General features: G+C 52.1%; 1 protein-coding gene across 1 annotated transcript in view; it reads left to right on the forward strand.

Moving 5' to 3' along the window:
- The window catches only part of Gabbr2 (gamma-aminobutyric acid type B receptor subunit 2), a 345,550-nt gene that overhangs the window by 316,919 nt on the left and 9,959 nt on the right, over positions 1-18,672 (forward strand). Inside the window, exons 14-16 of the mRNA XM_047525637.1 lie at positions 9,544-9,654; positions 13,772-13,996; positions 16,437-16,619. Of these exons, the coding sequence (XP_047381593.1) occupies positions 9,544-9,654; positions 13,772-13,996; positions 16,437-16,619 (519 nt within the window). The remainder of the gene's footprint in view (positions 1-9,543; positions 9,655-13,771; positions 13,997-16,436; positions 16,620-18,672) is intronic.

Consider the following 18,672-nt stretch of genomic DNA (forward strand, 5'->3'; position numbering starts at 1 on the left):
TCATATCATCTCAGACTCCTGCTGCACAGGGTCAGTGTGTGAAGGACCCAAGTCTCTCTCCAGCCTCTTTGTCCTTCTCTGTCCCCTCCGTTGCTGTGCTGCATCTAACTGCAGTGGGCTCTGCCTGCACCCACACACCCTGCCAGCTGTGGGCCAGCCTTATCCCTGGGCTGCAGGACAGGGTCACACCCACAGGACCCCAAAAACGCATCCTGCTGATTTCTGACTGACAAATTGGGGGATGAGGGCGGGGGCAACAGAGCCTGGGAATGTCTGCTTGCCACCTTGGAATCACCAAACATTGGCCCTTGAGGGGGCCTTCGAGGGGAGGGACCTGCCTTCCAAAGGTCAGTGAGCCCCTTTCCACTCAGACCTTTCCATTCAGTAATGCTGCTTCGACAAAAATCAGGAAATACGGGAGATAGCTCAGCTGGTAGAGTGCTTGCCTCGCAATCACAAGGCCCTGAGTTCGATCCCCAGTACCAAAAAAAAAAAGAATAAATAAATAAAAATCAGGAAATACGTGGGTGGCTCCATAACCCTATGTCCTCAGGGCCTCCTGGGAAGGTTCGCCTCAAGCCCCCACAGCCAAGGCCTGGGGCTGTCCTGAACCTGCAGCCCTTTCCAGATCTTTCCCATAGGCTCCTGCTCTAGGCGCTTCCTGGCTCTCAGAGTCACCAGCATGGAGCTTCCAAAAAGCACCAGCTTCCATGGTGCTGTGGAGTCCCCATAGGTGTGGGCTCCCTGCAGGAGACCCTCACCTGGCGGCCGGCAGCAGAATGTTCTCTGCACCCCTGTCCACCGACTTCAGCCGCTCTTAGCCGCGCCCAGCTCTTCCACCACCTTCAGAGAGATCAGTTGCTGTTGGTCTTGCTCACTTGGAAAATTGCCTTAGACGTGAACACTCCTCCAAGCGTTCACTTGATCCTGGAACAAGGACAGAGACACCAGGGCCTGTGAAGGCCACGCAGGGGACTTGTAGGACAAGTGGCCTGAGTGTGGGACGGCAGCGTAGTGCCAGCTCAGGAACGTGGCTGTGTGCAAAGGCAGGACAGGAGCTGCTGGGGGACTCTTGCTGGGAAGTCAGAAATCTGGGTGTTCCTCGGAAGTCACCTGGGTCCCAATACCGGAGATGATGTCTAAACGCACGGAGGTCAGGGAACCACATCTGCAGGCCACAGGCCCTGGGTCTCCCGCCTCTCCCTCCTCCCTGGAGCATGGGAAGCCTCCAGCGCCTAAGAAGAGCTCTGCTTCCAACACGCTATGTCCCTCCCTGCCATCGTCACCATCGCATACCGGGAGGGTGCGTCTGGGCAGAGGACCCAGCAAGCTCACCGAAGAGCGCACCTCATGCTGGGCACTGCAGACTCCCAGGTGCCTAGGGTGCCGTGACCTCAGGAAGCACCCATGGTGAAGAACGCTGAGCCATGGCTGTGGGCTCAGCGGCAGCACTTGTGAGCTCTCCTGCCCCCCAGGCTTCCCCAGAGGTCTCAGCAGGCCGGGAGGAGCAGAGAGGTGCCCCTGTGGTAGCTCCTCCTTAGTGGGGAGCCCGTCCAGGGCACAAGGAAGGAGAAAAGCTGAACTGGCCCTGCCTGCTCTGTGGGAAAGCTGTCTGGCTCGGACCTTGCTTCTGACTCCCTGTGGCTCCTTGAGCAAGTCTCTTGTTCTTTCTGAGCCTCAGTTTTCTCCCCTGTAACATGGGTATAAAATTCCTGGCTCCTTCACCATAGTCCCCTGAGGTCAAAATCAGAGAGCGCAGGCTGTGAAGCACATGGGGCTGAGAAGGCCACCACGGGGTCAGGACTGGCTGCCGTCAGCCTTCCGCCCTCGACACGCCCTGCCCTGGCTATGGGCCTTCCAGGACACCCAGTCACGTTCCAGTCCAATCAGCGATGCCTCTCAGAATGAGACCTGGCAGGGGACCTGCCGACTCAGACGGGTCCCCTGCCACCCTCCGCCTCTCGCACACTGCTTCCTGAACACGGATGGTTGGACGGTCCAGCCTTGGTGCCTTTGCTCGGGCTGTTCCTCCAGCACTTAGGGCAGAGGACAGAGGCCAGGGCACTGCACCACCCGTTGCTATGAATCCTTTTTGGCCTCAGTTTCTCCGTGTCTAAAAAGAGGAATTGGATTAGTGCATAAGCCCCTTAGTGTTTGGAATTAGGGAGCCAGAGGAGGGAGATTTGGCTGTCACCGAGACTTGAGGACATCTGTGGCATTGAGTGCCCAGGGTCTGGCAGGCTCTGTGTGCCCCACACAGTAAAGAACCACACTCTGCCCCTCCAAAGGAACACTGCCCAAAGTGCCCCCCGAGAGCCCCTGGTCCCTTCCGGATTTGTGATTCTGAAAAAAAAAAAAAAAAAATCGCCCAAACTTGTAATCAAACGTTCAAAAAGAAATTCTTACCTTGAAATGACAGTTTCTAGCTTTGCTGCCTTAGAGACGCAGGCTGCTGCTGTTGAGATAAGCAGTCCAGCCCTGCAGGATCTGGAAGGTTCCCCCAGCTCCAGCACTCCGTGACTCTCTGCAGTTGGAGATAATAATGACGGTTGACACATCGGGAGCGGGCTTTCCAGCCTCTGCAGGCTAGGAACACACCGGTTACCTCCCTCGATGGCCTCGCCAGCCCTGGGATGTTGGAGATGAGGAAGTCACAGCTCAGAGAGGCTTCGAGATGTGTTCAAAGTCACACAGCCAGCAGGCCATGGACGTGGGAATGGAACCTACGCTCTTTCCCTGCCCTGCTGGGGCTTCCTTGATGGAATCTTTCATCCCCCACAAAGGAGGCAGAGTCCACTCACCTGCCCTCCGGAAAACAGCTGTCTCAGGATCTGATATGCAGCCCAGAAAGGTTAGATACACACACACACACACACACACACACACACACTCACACTCACACACACATTCACCCCCAGGCAGAAAAAAACCACCAATCTTGCCAAGTACTTTGGAATTAAAAAGAAAAAAGAAAAAGAAAATGGCCCAGGGAGAAGGTTCTGTAAGACAGCCCCTGGGAGCCGTGCAGAAGGTGGAACCCCCACCGCCCCATCCCAACACCCACCGACAAGGAGCCCTGGCCAGGCCCGGGAACCTGAGCCACTCGCATATAGGAAAAGCCTGAGCGACCCATCCAAGAGCCCCGTGATGTGAGTGGCATATGGCACCCTGCAGGCCACCCCTGTGAAGGCCTCCCTGTCCCTGCCTGAACCCCAGCCCAGCCCCAAGTGCCCTGGCCTAACCCCCCACAGGACACGGGGGTGTCGGGGTCTGACCCAGTGTCAGAGTCCCAACCCTTACCCTCTGTGTCACAGGTATGCAAGGGACTCAGGGAACCCTCCTTAACCAGAAGACGTCCACTCTGAGGACCCCATAGTTTAACATCCTTGAAAGGCCTTGCTGCCAGAGGACTGTCCAGGGACCCGCAGTGTGTGCCCCCTGGGAGCTGCTTAGAGGTGCAGCCTCCAAGGCCCCACCCAGGCCCACCATCCTGCATCTGCATCCTCCCAAGCTTCTGGGTGACCTGTGAGCACATCATCCAGGGAGACCCCACGCTGCCCCTGACTGCGACGCCCCACCACACCTGCTCCTTCTGCTTCCTGACGCACCCGAACGTCCTTGCCACTTTAGGTCCTTCCTTCTAGGTTTCCACATCCTTCAGCCTCAGAGGAATGCCACCACCTCACACAGGCCTTTCCAGACCAGTGACCCAAAGCAGGGCCCCCATCAAGGCTCCAAGGGACGCTGGAGTTCTCCGTCACTTGCGTTCACAGCTGTTCTGGGTACACATCTGAGTCCACTAGGACGTGCGCTCCAAGGGGCCAAGCATTGTACTGGTCTTATATGCCAGGACCTGAGGTGGTGCGTGACGCACCGTAGGCACATGAGAAATGCAGGTTGAGTCCATTTTAAATGACTAAATGTCGGACGAATACCGTCCTCCCCACTGATCCATGCTCATATCAACTACGCTATAAATTAAGCGATGGGCCCACTTTGCAAATGAAAAACTGAGGTCTGGAGAAGGGCTTGCCCAGGGTCACCCAGGAAGTCAGTAGCCTGACCAGGCTTTGACCATACCTCCACCTATTCCCCGACCTGCTGTCTGTCCACTGTGCAACTTGACAATACAGGACACTTGCAGGGGCCACTGACCTACTTTGTGAAGAACTGCACTCTGCACAGGGACTCTCAGGCCAGCTGCTCATCTTTCACTGCACAGATGAGAAAGGCTTTCCCAGGCAGCTTCTGCCTGCCTCCCACTGAGCAGTGCCAGACCAGGAGCCAGGTGCGAGCACGTCCGCCCTCCAGCCATCACAAAACAGGCCCAGCCTTTCCACTGGGCAAGAGCACCCTGCCAGGCAGGAAGAGCATTTTCTCAGCTAGAGTTGAGACTGCAGCCCCGAGTACAGCTTTTGCAGGGCTCCAGGGCTCCAGGGAAGGCTGCTCTGGAATGCTCAACAATTAAGTCACTCTTACCTGGAGCATGGCACCTCACAGTTCACAAAGCAGGTTTATAGCCACTCTCCTTGGAACCCGACCCAGTGCTTAGGAGAGACAAGGTAAAGCACTGGTTTGGAAATGAGACAGGCCTGATTTCACCTCAGCTCTGAGACGTTAACTGGAGATTCTGGACAAGTTACTTAGCTTCCCTGTGCCTCAGTTTCTTCATCTGTTACATGGGCATAACACCGTGTAGAAGTCTTAGATATCTTCACCAAGATAGTGTGAATAAAATTATGACCCTGGCAACCAATGCAGCTTTCACTTATGACAAGGCAAGCCTCAGTGTCCTTATGGCTGCTGTCATGGAGCGAGGCCAACCTACTCCCCTCTGAGGCCACTTCTCATGAAGCCATCCTGATCTTACTGGAAAAGGAGACCCATGAGGACAGGACTCTTCCCTGTGCTCACACAAGTCTGGGCAAATGGTAGTGCTTAATAATTGTGAATTAAATGAATAATTACTTTGATAATTGCCCAGGTGAGAAACAAGGAAAAATAAAGAAGAGAAACAAGCCCGCTGGAAGTCCCTGAAGGCCAGTCATCCCAAGCAAGAGAAGCATGCTTAAGAGAGTGGAAAAGCAGTCGTCGCAATTGTGCAGAGAAGTGGGCCTGAAATGGAGACTCAGGCCCTGCCGTGAGATCCCAGCATGCCATCTGCAGGGTTGGTGCCCTGTATTGGCTTGGCCTGGGCTGGATGGACAGCCCACGCTGGAGCAGGCCCAATGCAGTGTCCAATTAGGGCCGGCGCTCTCCAGTTCCTCCTTCACCAGCTGCCCTGGAAGCTGTGGAGTGGGTCGGCAATGATGCTTGGAAATCTGGCCTTGTTTAAGGCCAGTGAATGCTTTCCAGAGTAGCGCCAGATGTTGCCAATGGCCTCACCATTTCCAGCCCCACTAAACCACAGTAATGCTGTGTCCTCAGCCCCGGGTAATCCCTGCGCGGGCTGGAGCCTTCGCACGGTTCTTTGGTGCCCTCTAGCGGTGCTTTGGTGCACGACAATGACGCCACGTAAGCGCTCAGGCGGAGGCTCCCACCCCCGCCCTCGGGTCTCTTCCCCGCTTCAGTGTGTGTGACTGCGCAGACACGGGGAACCTCATCCCAAGCAGGATCAGACTGGATCAATTAAGAGGTGCGACTTGCTCAGCCAGGGTTGGGATTCAGTACAAGAATCGCTTGACTTTATGCACGGATTTCCCCATCCCCCAGCTTCACGAGGACAGGAGCCACGCCGCTCCTGAAACTGCTCTCACCCTGCTTCTTGGATCCGTGTCCTGCAGGGCAGAGATGGGGCAACCTGAGGGCCACACGAATGACCAGAAGACCTGGGAGGTTTATTTGCGAATCAGTGCTTGAGAACTGGGGTGATGGGGGCGAAGCGGCTCTGGCGGTCCTGGGGTCACACCCCCGTCTAATACCTGGGTGGCCCTTTGCGCTGCTGCCCTCCGCTGCCCCTGCGCCCCCCAGCCCAGGCCATGCTCCAGGTTACTGAGGATGGTGGGGAACTGAAAGGCCAGGTGTTACCAATTGGGATTACAGAATTCAAAGAGGTCGCAGGAGACCAGGATGGGACCATGGGGGAGGGGAAGCTGCTAATGAGGTAAAAAGTAACCAGGCTGGAATGTTGGCAGCTGAAGGGGAAAGAAGCCAGTCAGTGGCAGCTCTGTGAAAGCTAGTTGATGGGCTGAGATGACTCACCAGGGGAGACAGATACTTTTTTGAGCCACGGAGACTTAGAGCAGGGGCAGGCAGGAGGCTCAGCACCGCCTGGAGTGTTGAGCTCAATTCTGCAGAGCAGGCTGTAGGCCCAGGGTCCCCGTAGAGGAAAGCACAGGTGATGTGTCCCTTCTTGTGCATCTTCCTTTCCTGACTCAGAGAGAGAACTGGAAGTTATCCTGGGGAGTCCGAGAGGAAAGATGGACAGAAATGTGTGGCAGTTTGAGAGAAGGTTCTGGTTCAATAAAAGAACCATGCAACCATCTCACTGAGAAGCAGAGGGAGGGGCTTCCTGTCACGGAGGTATGTAAGTCAGACAACCATTGTCAGTTTACTGTGAACTGAGTTTTAGTCACATTGAACGTACACATTCTGGTGTGTGCCAGAACCATCCTCTCTACTCCTAAGAGAACCTAAGAGTCCGTCATAAATTACTGCCTTTCACTGTAGAACGACAGACGCAATCATCATTAATGGGTTTGCCACTCACGCATGACCGTATGGGTCTGTGCTACTGTATTCCAATGACTGTGTGGTTGTCAGACCCTGGAGAGACCCAGATTCTGATACCATGTCAATGTTGACCTTAAGACCAAGTCCATTCTGTCTCCTTAATTAAACAATGACAGGATGTCAGGAAACCCCATTACCCAGAGTAAAATGCAGCTCAGCTCTGGGGTGAGGGTTGCCATGGACGGGAAATTTCTATCCCAGACCACTCTACTTTGGTTTCTGGATATCATCTTCCCCTATGGACTCTCTCACTGAAGAGTCCTCTGGGTACCCTGCTGTCACCTCTAGCACTAGACCCAAGTGTGTACTTAATACCTGTGAACCCAAAGAAGTCAAACCAAGGCCTTCTGTGGCTTGAGACAGCCAAAGGGAAATCAAATCTAACAGAGCATGCAGCTGGATCTCCTGGTTACAAGATGGCCTGAGCTCACATACCCCTCCCCCAGATCTTCTTGCTCCCATATGGGAGCCCTTTCTCTCCCCACTCACAGGACCCCAGGCCTTGCCTGCCTCAGGGGCCAGGCCTAGAGAGCAATGCCAAAAGAGTCAGGATTATAGGTGACCCTTCCTCCCAGTTATTGATCCTGAAGTTGCCCACCCTTTACTGCCAGGCCTTGACAGAACAACTCTAGCAGAATACAACCTACTGAACATAGTTCTTTGACAAAATGCCCTTGGTGGGATCCATTCCAAAGGCAAACAGATTTGCAAAGAAACCTTCAACATTGGTTGGTGGATAAGTATATCTGTGTATCATTACTGAAACTCTTTGGTAGGATTGAGTAAATGAGAAAATATTTTGATGTTATCGGAAGCCAGGGATCTCACTGTGACAGAAGAGAGACGCAAATATGAAATGAGAAGGAGCAAGAACTCTGTGATATGGTCTTATCTGTAATTATCCAGATATAGATGGTAGAGAAATTAGATTAGATTAGATTAGATTGGATTAGATTAGATACCAACAGGCAGAAGAAATAAGTAATGACACCCTGGAAACAGTGAGCACATCAAGTGCCCAAATTTTGGTTTTGAAACACCATTATGCACGAAAAAGAACCAGGGCCCCTCATGGAAATGGCTGATTCCAATGCTGGGACAAGGACAGAGCCAAGAGAACTGGAAGCTCTTATAGCAAGAAGCAAAAAGTTGCTCAAAAAATTATAGAAATGTGGGGGGAAACATGGGTGGCAACATAAAGGGGTTTTCCACTAGTCAAATCTGGAAATATTTGAGCATCAAAATTAACAATGGTAGCAGTGGATTACAAGACATCAAATTAGAAGGAACCCATGAGTCCAAAATAAGTGGGAAGAAAGGAAAGCGCTCATTTGCAGTAGAATGTGAAGTATTCAAATAAGATGATAAGTTGGCAAATCACCATTTCACAGCTTCAAAAGTAACATGACTCAGGAACCCTCAATGGCTGCTCAAGCCCTTGAGTTGGTTTGTGGAGACAGGATACTCAGTCTCAAAGTTGCTCCCACAGATTATTTATTAATTACAAAGGGGAAATGGTACCTTTCTAGTGGAGAGACCTGGCAGCCATCACCTTGATCGAGTGATCACACTTAAGGTCACCAATAATGGGAAAGAGTGCCATCAAGTGTTCCTGATGTGAAGCACTCAGGCAAGGACTTCACTCATATAGGATTCCTGCCAAGAATGCATAACCTGAATCTAATCATAACAACACATTCAGACAAACCCAAACCAAGGGACATTTTACAAAATAACTGATGTGAATTCTTCAGAAATATCAATGACACAGTATACCAAGGAAGTGTTTGAGATTAAGCAAAACCAGAGAGACCCAACAAGTAAATGTAGTACACGGCCCTATGATGGATGCTGCTTCAGAAATACCACAAGTACCTTAAAGGATATTATTGGACCAATTAGTGAAATTTGGAAATGGTCAATATGTTAGATAATATATTGTATGGGTATTTAATATCTTGAATTTTGTAAGTGTGTGTGATTGTCAGAATGTTTTCATTCTTAGGGAATTCACACTGAGATATTTAGAAGTGAAGGGTCAGGATATCTGCCACATACTCTCAAATGGGTCAGAAAAAATAAATATGCAGTAAATAGAGGACTTTTTGTCCTCTTGCCATTATTTGGCTGGTTTTCTTCCAGAATTTCACTGTTAAATTCCTGAGAGAGAGAATATGCTTGGGTAGGATCCGCTCCATCAGAAACCTCACAGATCTCTGACCAGCCTTGGGATTGGCTGGCTGGATCCAGAGGCCCTCCTCTTGTCCAATCAGTTCTGGCCCAGCATAGGTCACGTGGTACATAACACGTCTGCCACTACTGCTTCCACAATGGCGGAGGTGCAAGAATTTCTCCTGAGAGGAGCTTGGCAGGCCCCAAGATTGGCCAGGCCAGTGGTGTGTCTCCAGCTGCCTGGGTTAGTCCCAGAGACACCTGAAGACCTCCTGACCTCATTCAGTGCCTAATTCTCTCCCTCTTTCAACAAACGGTCACAGGTGTCTTCTCTGGGGCCCATCTTGTCCTAGGGGCACAGCATCGACCTCATTCTTACCCTCAGGAGCTCAAACTCAAGCTGGACAGGTGAACACAGAGACCTGGAGTGCAGAGTTGAACTGTCACCAACACAGAAGGCTGTCAACACCAAGTGAGGCCTAAGCCCCACGTGGTGGGGACATAAAGTGGAGTCCAGGAATCCTTCTGAATGAATGGGGGTGTTGGCTATGCTCACAGAAGGGAAAGGGGCCCTTGGATAGGGCTCCAGCTGCTGGAGGTACCCAGCCCATCCCTGGGCTTTGTCTTCTCTCTGCACAGCCGGACCCAGCAGGCCGGGACATCTCCATCCGCCCACTTCTGGAGCACTGCGAGAACACCCACATGACCATCTGGCTCGGCATCGTCTACGCCTACAAGGGGCTTCTCATGGTAGGTGCTGAGCACGAGACCGTTGAGGGCACTGCTCTGTGGGGTCTTTCTCTCCTAGGGCCTTCATCAACATAAAAATAGAGCCCCTTTGACTAAGCACTTACTTTCTGCCAGTCCCGGCTTCGACCATGTCTTCTCGGACTCCACAACCTAGAAGACAGGTACAGATAATATCCCCATTTCCCTGATGAGAACACTGAGGCAGTGTGTCTTGCCCAAGATCACCCGACTAGTAAGTGTGCCTCACAGCATCACCGGGTGGCTCAATCTGTGAGCTCCAACATGTGCTCATGGTCCACAGTTCACTGGATCCTCTCTACATCATGGGAGGTGAATGAAATCATTCCCATTTTATAGATGAGGAAAGTAAGGCTCAGAGAAGTTCAATGACTTGCCAAAGGCTACCAGGTAACCTCCAGTCTCTGAGTCCAGAGACTCAGACAAAGCCATCATACAGGTGTGGAATTTCAGTGTTAGGAGGGACTTGAAAGGTCACCCCCACCCTGGTGTAGCCTAGGTCGACCCTTCAAGAATGAAGCTGTCTCCAAAAGTTAAATGAACTGTAGTTTCTTGGGCCACCCAAATGTGCTGTTGCCTCATGGAACTGTTAGTGATTGGCCCTGCGTCCTGCGAGAGGACACACCAGAAGGGCATGCGTTAGGGAACCGGAGGCAAAGATGGTCCCAGAGACTTATGATTTCCACAGAGGTCTTTTGAGCCCCAGTGGGAGTTATAGGACCACTTGGTCACAATCTGGACCCCTCAGGGTGATGACCCTCTACAGGGTGGGACCAGGAACTAGAGGCCTGGCCAGAGGTCCTGGACTTGGGCAGAGTACACACAGGGAACATGGTCACCAAATGCTGGAAGAGCTGCCAGAGGTGGATGGCCCAGACGGATCAGAAAAGGCAAAGTCGCCACTCACAGACCCCAGCTCCATATAAAGAACTTTGTTCCACAGGGAACAGCGCCCACAGAGGTAAGGGAGCCCTTGAGAAGGATGGGCTGTGACACAGAGGCCTGCTGAGGGGACGACCCCGGTTCTTATTGAATAAAGAGAGTGAAACTAGGCTCTCCCCAAGATCCTTCCAGCCTCCATGTCCCTCGATTCTGAGGCTCCATGAATTAGATGATAGCAAATCATACTGACATCTTTAAACTGGATTTGTCGGCCATGTTTTCACCATTCGTGATCTCCCACCTACTTCCCAAAGAGCTGGGAGATGACTGTCTATCCAGTGAAGCCAGTGCCCCAGCTGGATCGCCTCAACAGAAGCTGGCTTTGACAGTCCATGTGCTTCCCTTCCAGAGTGTATGCAGGGACCCTCCGTGGCCCTCCTGGCCTTTAGGGTCTATAGCTAAAATCCCACCCTGCCCTACCCCTACCCCTTCTGTTCCGGAAGCACAGGCACTCTGGGCTGGAAAGAGCACACACAGCTCAGTAGTGTCCACCAACCAGTGATCACATGCTTCCTGCTTCCACAGCACCAGTCATGGGAACTCACCCTTCTCAAAGCGGCCTTTGCCACCCATGGGTGCGTATTAGTTTCCTTCAGCTGCCATGACAAAAAGTCACAACACGGCGGCTTCACAGAACAGACATGTACTCTCTCACTGGAGGCTGGAAGTCCAAAATCAAGGCAGGCACGTTCCCTTCGAGGGCCTAGGGGAGAATCCTGGCTTGCCTCTTGCAGTGCCGGTGGCTCCAGGCAGTCCTTGGCTTGTGACTGCGTAACTCTAGTCTCCTCCATCTTCACGTGGCCTTCTCCACCTTCCTCCCAGTCCTTGCCATTGGATTTAGGGACCATCAGGATGACCCAGGATGATCTCATGACAGAATCCTTATGGCATCTGCAAGGACCCTTTTTTCTAATGAATCCACATTCAGTTTCCAGGGACCCAGATGAGTTAGGGCAGCTACTGACGGGTCACTACTTTGCTAGAAAATTCTTCCTTGCTCTCCACTGAACTCCGCCTCAGTGTAGCTCATGCCCACAAGTTCTTTCTCTGTTTCTTGAAGGTCTAAGAATGTACCACTGTTTTCTCCTGACACTTGAGAGATTTGCAAGCAACCGCCAGGTCCCCAGGCATGCCCACATTTAATGACTGGTGGAGACCTTTCTGCGGGTTTGGTGGGTACACTGGCAGTGTGGTAGAGGTGGCCATGCTAACCACCTGTCAGAGCACTGAAGTTCCAGGCAACCATCCAGCCCTGATGTTCCCTGCCCTGGGTCCCCAGGCAGGTCACTCCACCTGGCAAGCCTCTGCTTCCTGCTGTTAGATGGCACAGCCCCTTTGGGACTGCAGCAAGTCTCACGTGAAGGAACCAGCAAAGCACAGGCCCCAACAGCTGATGCTTTGCTTCCCTCACTCAGCCTCTGGTTCCTGGGCTACTGGTTCCCTATTTCTTGAGGAAATTTTTTAAAGAATAAATCAGAGCAGGGCATGGTGGCTACTCAAGAGGCTGAGGCAGGAGGATGGCAAGTTTGAGGCCAGCCTAGGCAACTTAGCAAGACCATCTCAAAATTTAAAAAATTATAGAAATGGCTGGGGATGTGGCTCTGGGGTAGAGCTGCCCTGCTTCCATCCCCAGCATCACACAAACACACACACACACACACACACAGAGGAGAGGCTGGGCACAGTGGCACACACCTGTAATCCCAGCAACTTGGGAGGCCGAGGCAGGAGGATCGCCAAGTTCAAGGCCAGCCTCAGCAACTTAGTGAGACTCTGTCTCAAAATAAAAAATAAAGGGTCCTGGGTTGTGGCTTAGTGGGTAAGTGCCCCTGGGTTCAATCCCTGGCACCAAAATAAATTAAAATAAGATTGTTTTAAAAGGAGGAGGAGGAGAAATCAACCTGCAAGATAATACATTTAGAGGAAAGGATGGAGGAATAAGGACGGGGAGAGCAAAACCACCAGGGTGTATACAATAACATCACCATGCAATAGCTGGCACTTCCCTGGGTGCAGGACGTCCTCACCTGCAACGAGCTCTCCCTGAAGACGAGTGTTAGTCATACTCCCATCTCACAGAGTTGAAAGTGAGGCTCTGAGAGGTGAAGTGACTTGCCCCAGGCCACAGAGCCAGCTCATTTCTACCACACAGCATCATGCTGCCAGACTAAACCAACCTCACAAACGGTTCCTCATCGTTCATCCATGGTGAATGGATGGTGCAGCCGACCCTGCCTGGAGCTGCAGGGCTGAGGCCAAAGGCAAGGAGGGGCGGGACCAAGCGGAAGCCCTGGCACTCTTCCCCTGCCGCCCACCCTCCCCTGGGGCCTCCGGTGAAGGCTCACACCTCCACTTTGGTCTCTACCCTGGTCCCTTCTGTAGGGAGATATATTGGTCAGGAATAGAGTTGCAGGTGAAAGAAAACCCAAGTCACTAGTAATTAGAGAGGTGATTTTCCTCTCCAGGAAACCTACTCCAGAGCAAGCCATCAGGGCTAGCCAAGGGCCCCCAGAATCTTGGCTCCTTGCTTCCTGTTACCCACCCATCCTCATCACATGGTCTGAGACAGCGGCTGAATCTCCCCCACCCCATCGCACTCTGGCTTTTAGGGAGGAAATGCAGCGCCCTTTCCCTTCAAAGACAAGTTGGGAAATGTCTCCGTCCTGAGAGGCTGTGTACACTGGGAGATGATACAAGTCCCCACCCAAGGTATATGCCCAGTTTAATAGAAAAAAATGACTAGACTGAACTTCTAGAGATACACCTGCTTTTGCCACCATATTGCTGTGTGGCCTTGGGCAAGCCCCTTCTCCCTCTCTGGGCCTCAGTGTTCTCTAGAGAGTGAGAGGAGTTGGTCAAGATCATGCATGGAGTCCCTTCCCTCTGGTGGGTCCGTGAATGAACCAGCCATGGGGGTGAAGGAGAACCAGGCATCTGTCACACACCTCAGTCTGTATTTCCTCAGTGGGACGCAACCCAGGGCCATGTGTGAAGGCAGATGGTGGCATCCAGGAGACATGCCGGGCAGCAAAGTCCCCAGCTTCCCTCTCTGCAGCCCCTCCTTCCTGAGCGGCCTCCCGTGTGGCAGTTTCTTGGGGCAGGGCGTGTCTGCTGCCACCTGGTGATGACCATCTCTCCTTTCTGTTTACCATTGCAGTTGTTCGGTTGTTTCTTAGCTTGGGAGACCCGCAACGTCAGCATCCCTGCCCTCAATGACAGCAAGTACATTGGGATGAGCGTCTACAACGTGGGAATCATGTGCATCATTGGGGCCGCTGTGTCCTTCCTGACCCGGGACCAGCCCAACGTGCAGTTCTGCATTGTGGCTCTGGTCATCATCTTCTGCAGCACCATCACCCTCTGCCTGGTGTTTGTGCCAAAGGTACTGGGTCTCTGGCCTCTGATTCCATTGCTAGGCTTTCTCCATTTTCTAAGGTTTTAAACATCATTCCCTTTTTATGACAATGACAGTTTTAGTCCATTTTCTGTTACTATGATGAAATAACTGAGGCTGGTTAACTTTATAAAGATAAGAGGTTTATTTAGCTCATAGTTGTGGAGATTGGAGAGCATGGCACCAGTGCTGGCTATGCTCCAGGGAGGATCTCATAGCAGATGGGGGTCAGAGCAGCAGCCGCACACAAGGGAGGAAGAGAACACATCTCAAGACAAAGCCAGAGAGCCATTCAGGGGTGGGGCTTACTCTTAAAACAATCTGCTCTCCCTAGAACTAACTCGGTTCCATGATAACTACACTAAACTCTCCCAAAAACATGCCTGCAATGACCTAAGGACCTCCCAGCTGAGCCTCACCTCCTGAAGGACCCACCAGCTCACCTCTGCCACCCTGAGAACAGAGCTTCCCACACACAAGCTTTGGGGAACGCACCCAAACCTATCCAAACTGTAGCCGGGACAACTCACATTACAGAAAGCTTCAAAAATGCAGAGAAGAGCTAGATTTTCAGGAACCTCACAGTCCTGTCATCCCAAAATTAACAAAGCTTCACATTTTCTTGGCTGTTTTTCACTGTCAGGGTGTTTGCTGTTGACTGCTGGTCTTTCTGATTTTCAAAGGCTGGGAGATGATGCTTTTGAAGATCTGATCGTAACTAGGGCACACGTTTTACTTTGTAGTTTGCCTCTTCTGCCTACCTGTGTGTCCCTGGTGTTTCCCCACGTTTGCGACCATCATCGAGAGGAAGGTCCATAACTGACATGTCCATTTGCTCCCTTCCTAGCGAGCACTGCAGTTGCCCACAGATTTTTTTTGAATATATTATGAGTGAACAGTTTTTCTATGTAACATGTTTTCCTTGTTTCCAATTATTCCCTGAGATGCAATTAGAGCGGTATTACTGGGTCAAAAGGAAAGGCCATTTGGAGTGGGCACTTACATTTCCTGTTTTTCTGAAGGGCCAACCCCCAGAACCCCTTGAAGAGGTACTCTGCACACATCATAGCGTAGCAGGGAGCAAGGGAGCCGGAGGCCTTGACCCCGGAGGACCCCTGCCCTGGGGTCTGTGGAGAGAAGCCAGACCTCCGTGGTTCTCAAGGGTGAAGAGGAGGCAGGAAGCCGAGGGGCACTGACTTGGGGAGGGAGGGGCTGCAGAGAAGAGGAGCCCTGGCACCATTAGGGAGAGAGGCTACACAAGGTGCTGTCACCCTCAAGCACCCAGGTGCTCCCTAGGGCCCATCTTCAGGACCTGCCGCGTCCGTGCCTCTTCCTCCTCTGGTGTCCAGCCTACCCAGGCTCCAAGCCAGTGCCGCAGCTTCCTGGCCTGCACTCTGATACTCTCCTTCCTGAGAAAGATGCTAGATGGTTCTCTGAGCCCAGCTCCCATAGTGGCCTTCTGCTCTGTCACCTTGAATAACCTTTGTTGCCCTCCTGGCTCCACAACCAAGTTCCCAACGTTGGGTCGACTTTGAGGACTCTCAGGGCTCCTCTGGCCGCTGCTCCCCACAGAGAACTCCATTCCCCATCCAAGCTGCCCCTCCCTTAGGTGCCACCCCCAGCCTCGCTGCAGGTGTGAATGTCCTGGTTTCCCCTGGGTTCCTCCCCCACCGCCCTTCCCGACCCTCCACCCGGTGGGCACACTGGCCTCCGTTCCTTCTGGCCTAGAGAAGATTCCGTCCTTCTTCAGCCCCACCCCACACCTCCGGACTTCGAGGTCTGAGGGCCAGAAGCCATGGCTCACTCAGCTCCTTCTTTCCAGTGCTGAGCCCAGAACCAGAGATATTTCTAGAATAAAGGGTAAGATCCCAGTCAAGTGGCAACTTTTTGTCTTTTATTTTAAAAATAATAAGTCTTCTTGCCCAGACTTCTGTCCTACAAGGAGTTTAAGATAATAAATATATTTTTAAGATGCTAAAATAATTAGAATTTCTTTGCCAGTGACAAAGCTATTTACCAGCCTTCTGGCAAAAATTTATGAATGTTCTCATGAGCGGGGGCTTCACATTCCTTGAGGCTTTGTATTCACAACTGTCCCCTCCTTGTGTGATCTTCTCAAGGAGCAAGGCACAGGCAGAGGGAGGCTCAGCTACAGTTAGGCCTGAGGGGCCCTGGGTGGCCCCCACCTGATGTTGGGGACCCTGGTGGAATCAGGGCCAGGAGACCAACTTCTCCTGGCCAGGAAGGAGCCTACCTAAGATCACACCCAAGCAAGGGACAGAGCCTGGCCTGAGCCCAGGGCTCCTGGCTCCCAGCCTGTGTCCTTCCTGGGCCCCCATAGCCTCCAGTCTAGGAGATGCTGGAGGGAGGCAGAGAGTTGGGAGGAAGGAAGCAGACTTCTCTCTTCAAGTCCCCACTGTCCCTTCAGCTCATCACTCTGAGAACAAACCCAGATGCAGCCACTCAGAACAGGAGATTCCAGTTCACTCAGAATCAGAGGAAAGAAGACTCCAAAACGTCCACCTCGGTCACCAGCGTGAACCAAGCAAGCACATCCCGCCTGGAGGGCCTGCAGTCTGAAAACCACCGCCTGCGGATGAAGATCACCGAGGTACCACAGGCCTCTCCCCCAGGCCCCTCCCCCAGGCTCCTGCAGGACCTCCCCACCTGGCCATGGCCCCTCTGCTGCCCTCAGGGCTGTGGGCACCAGGTTGGCACCGTCAGATAGGAGCAGTTGTCAGATCTGACAAGAGCCTGCTGGCCACCCAGCCCAGGTGCTTGGAGTCCAACAATGCCCGACTGGACTCTGGTATTCAAGACATCCTCAGAAAGAACACGATTCACAGAGATCTGTGAGCTTCCAGGTCGGCCACCCCTGAGAACCATGACCACATGCCACACAGCAAGAGAAGAGGAAGGGAACAGAGGCTTTTCTGGAGGGAGGCTTTGCTGCTGCAGCCCTCACCCTTGTCCTGATGGGTCTTATCTGGTTCTGGAATATTCCAAAGAAGCCATAACCAGATTCCTTTGTGCCCAAACCAAATCTCAGATTCTGGACTCGCTATATAAGGGTGGGGAACCAACTTCCCTCCCCTGCCTCACCCTCCCTCAGGGTCAGAGGTCTGACTAGGCCCACAGTCTGGTCTGCAGGCTGCCAAAGGAAACATGTTTACTTCTCTCCCGTGTGAGGGTCCTGAGGAGAGAGGTCCCGGTCACCTAAGGGTCCTGAGGAGAGAGGTCCCAGTCACCTAAGTGTCCTGAGGAGAGAGGTCTCAGTTGGTCAACTTGGCTCCCCATGGCCCTTGCTGGACCAGGTTCATCTTTTCTGGTTTCCTGACATTCCCCAGGTAAAGCTGGGCAGAAGGCCAGTCCTCTTCTCAGTCTCAGCAATGGGAGCTACAGGAAGTTCATGCAAGCCCTTGCTTTTAAGCAAGTAACACAAAAATTGCAGACATTTTGGTTCTGCTCCAGTTAGGTTCTGCTCCGGTTAGTCACAGAGGAGCCTGGGAAATGTCAGCTTTTGCTTAACAGTTGAAAACAGGGAAAAAGCAAGATGTAGAATTGCCAGGTTAGAAACAGGATGCCCAGTTAAATTTGAATTTCAGATAAATATCCCATCAAATTTTTGGTATAAGTATATCCCATACAACATTTGGGATATACTTATACTGGGGAAAAAAGATCTTTTGTTATCTGACATTCAACTTTGACTGTATTTTTATTTGCTAGATCCAGCAGCTCCTTGAGGGTCTTACAGTAGCCTGCAATAGAGAGTACCCTGAAATCACTGCTTTAGGGTAGGGTCACCCACCACCAGCTTTCTGTCCCTCAAAGCCCACTGCAGATTCTGTGTCAGCAGCCGACCTCTCTATGACTAATATCTCTGTGCCTTGACATTGCACTTCTGCTCACACCCTCCAGTGAGAATCCAGGCACTTTAGGAAAACCAAGCCACTGTTAAAAGCCCTGAAGTGTAGGGATTTCCCCCTGGAATTGAATCACATCAGGCTTCCTGTTACTCCCACCTTTAGATCCTGGCCCTGCCATTGTGAGTCACACAAAACAAGGGATAAAGATATCTCCTTCTCCACGTGAAAATATATTAAACGGCGACTGTGCTCCTGAATCAGAACAGCACTTCACAGTTTATAAGGTCCCTTCCCTAATGCTATAGTATGCTGCCAGCTACCCACTCCATCTACCGCTGCCCCTGCCAACACACACGCCCAGGTCTCTGCGGGCTGAGTTGCCCCAGGACCTGCGCCTGATTTTTATGTAACCCAGGCATGACAGGGACCAATCCTGATTCACTCCTCTGGATGAGCCCCTCCTGGTCTGAGCCTCCATAACAGTGTGAGACCCAGAGCTGTTAGCCCTGTGTATCTGTTCTCCCCACTGAGGGTCCTGTTAGGTACCCATAATAATGTTTACAGTAATGTTACTATGGTAACAGATTACCCTTCTTTGGTACCAGGCACTGGACTGGCTAAACTTTCCATACAGTGTCTCATTTAATCTCTACAAGACCCCATGAGGTAGGTACGAAGGTTGCCCCAGACTACAGATAAAGAAATTGAGACTCATAAGCCAGTAAAGGCTCGTAAGGGACCGCCTAGATTTGCCCAGGACTGTCAACTCCACCCCAAGCTTCCTCTTTCTGCCCT

This window comes from Sciurus carolinensis, chromosome 14 (assembly GCF_902686445.1).
Source record: "Sciurus carolinensis chromosome 14, mSciCar1.2, whole genome shotgun sequence".
Taxonomy (NCBI): Eukaryota; Metazoa; Chordata; class Mammalia; order Rodentia; family Sciuridae; genus Sciurus; species Sciurus carolinensis.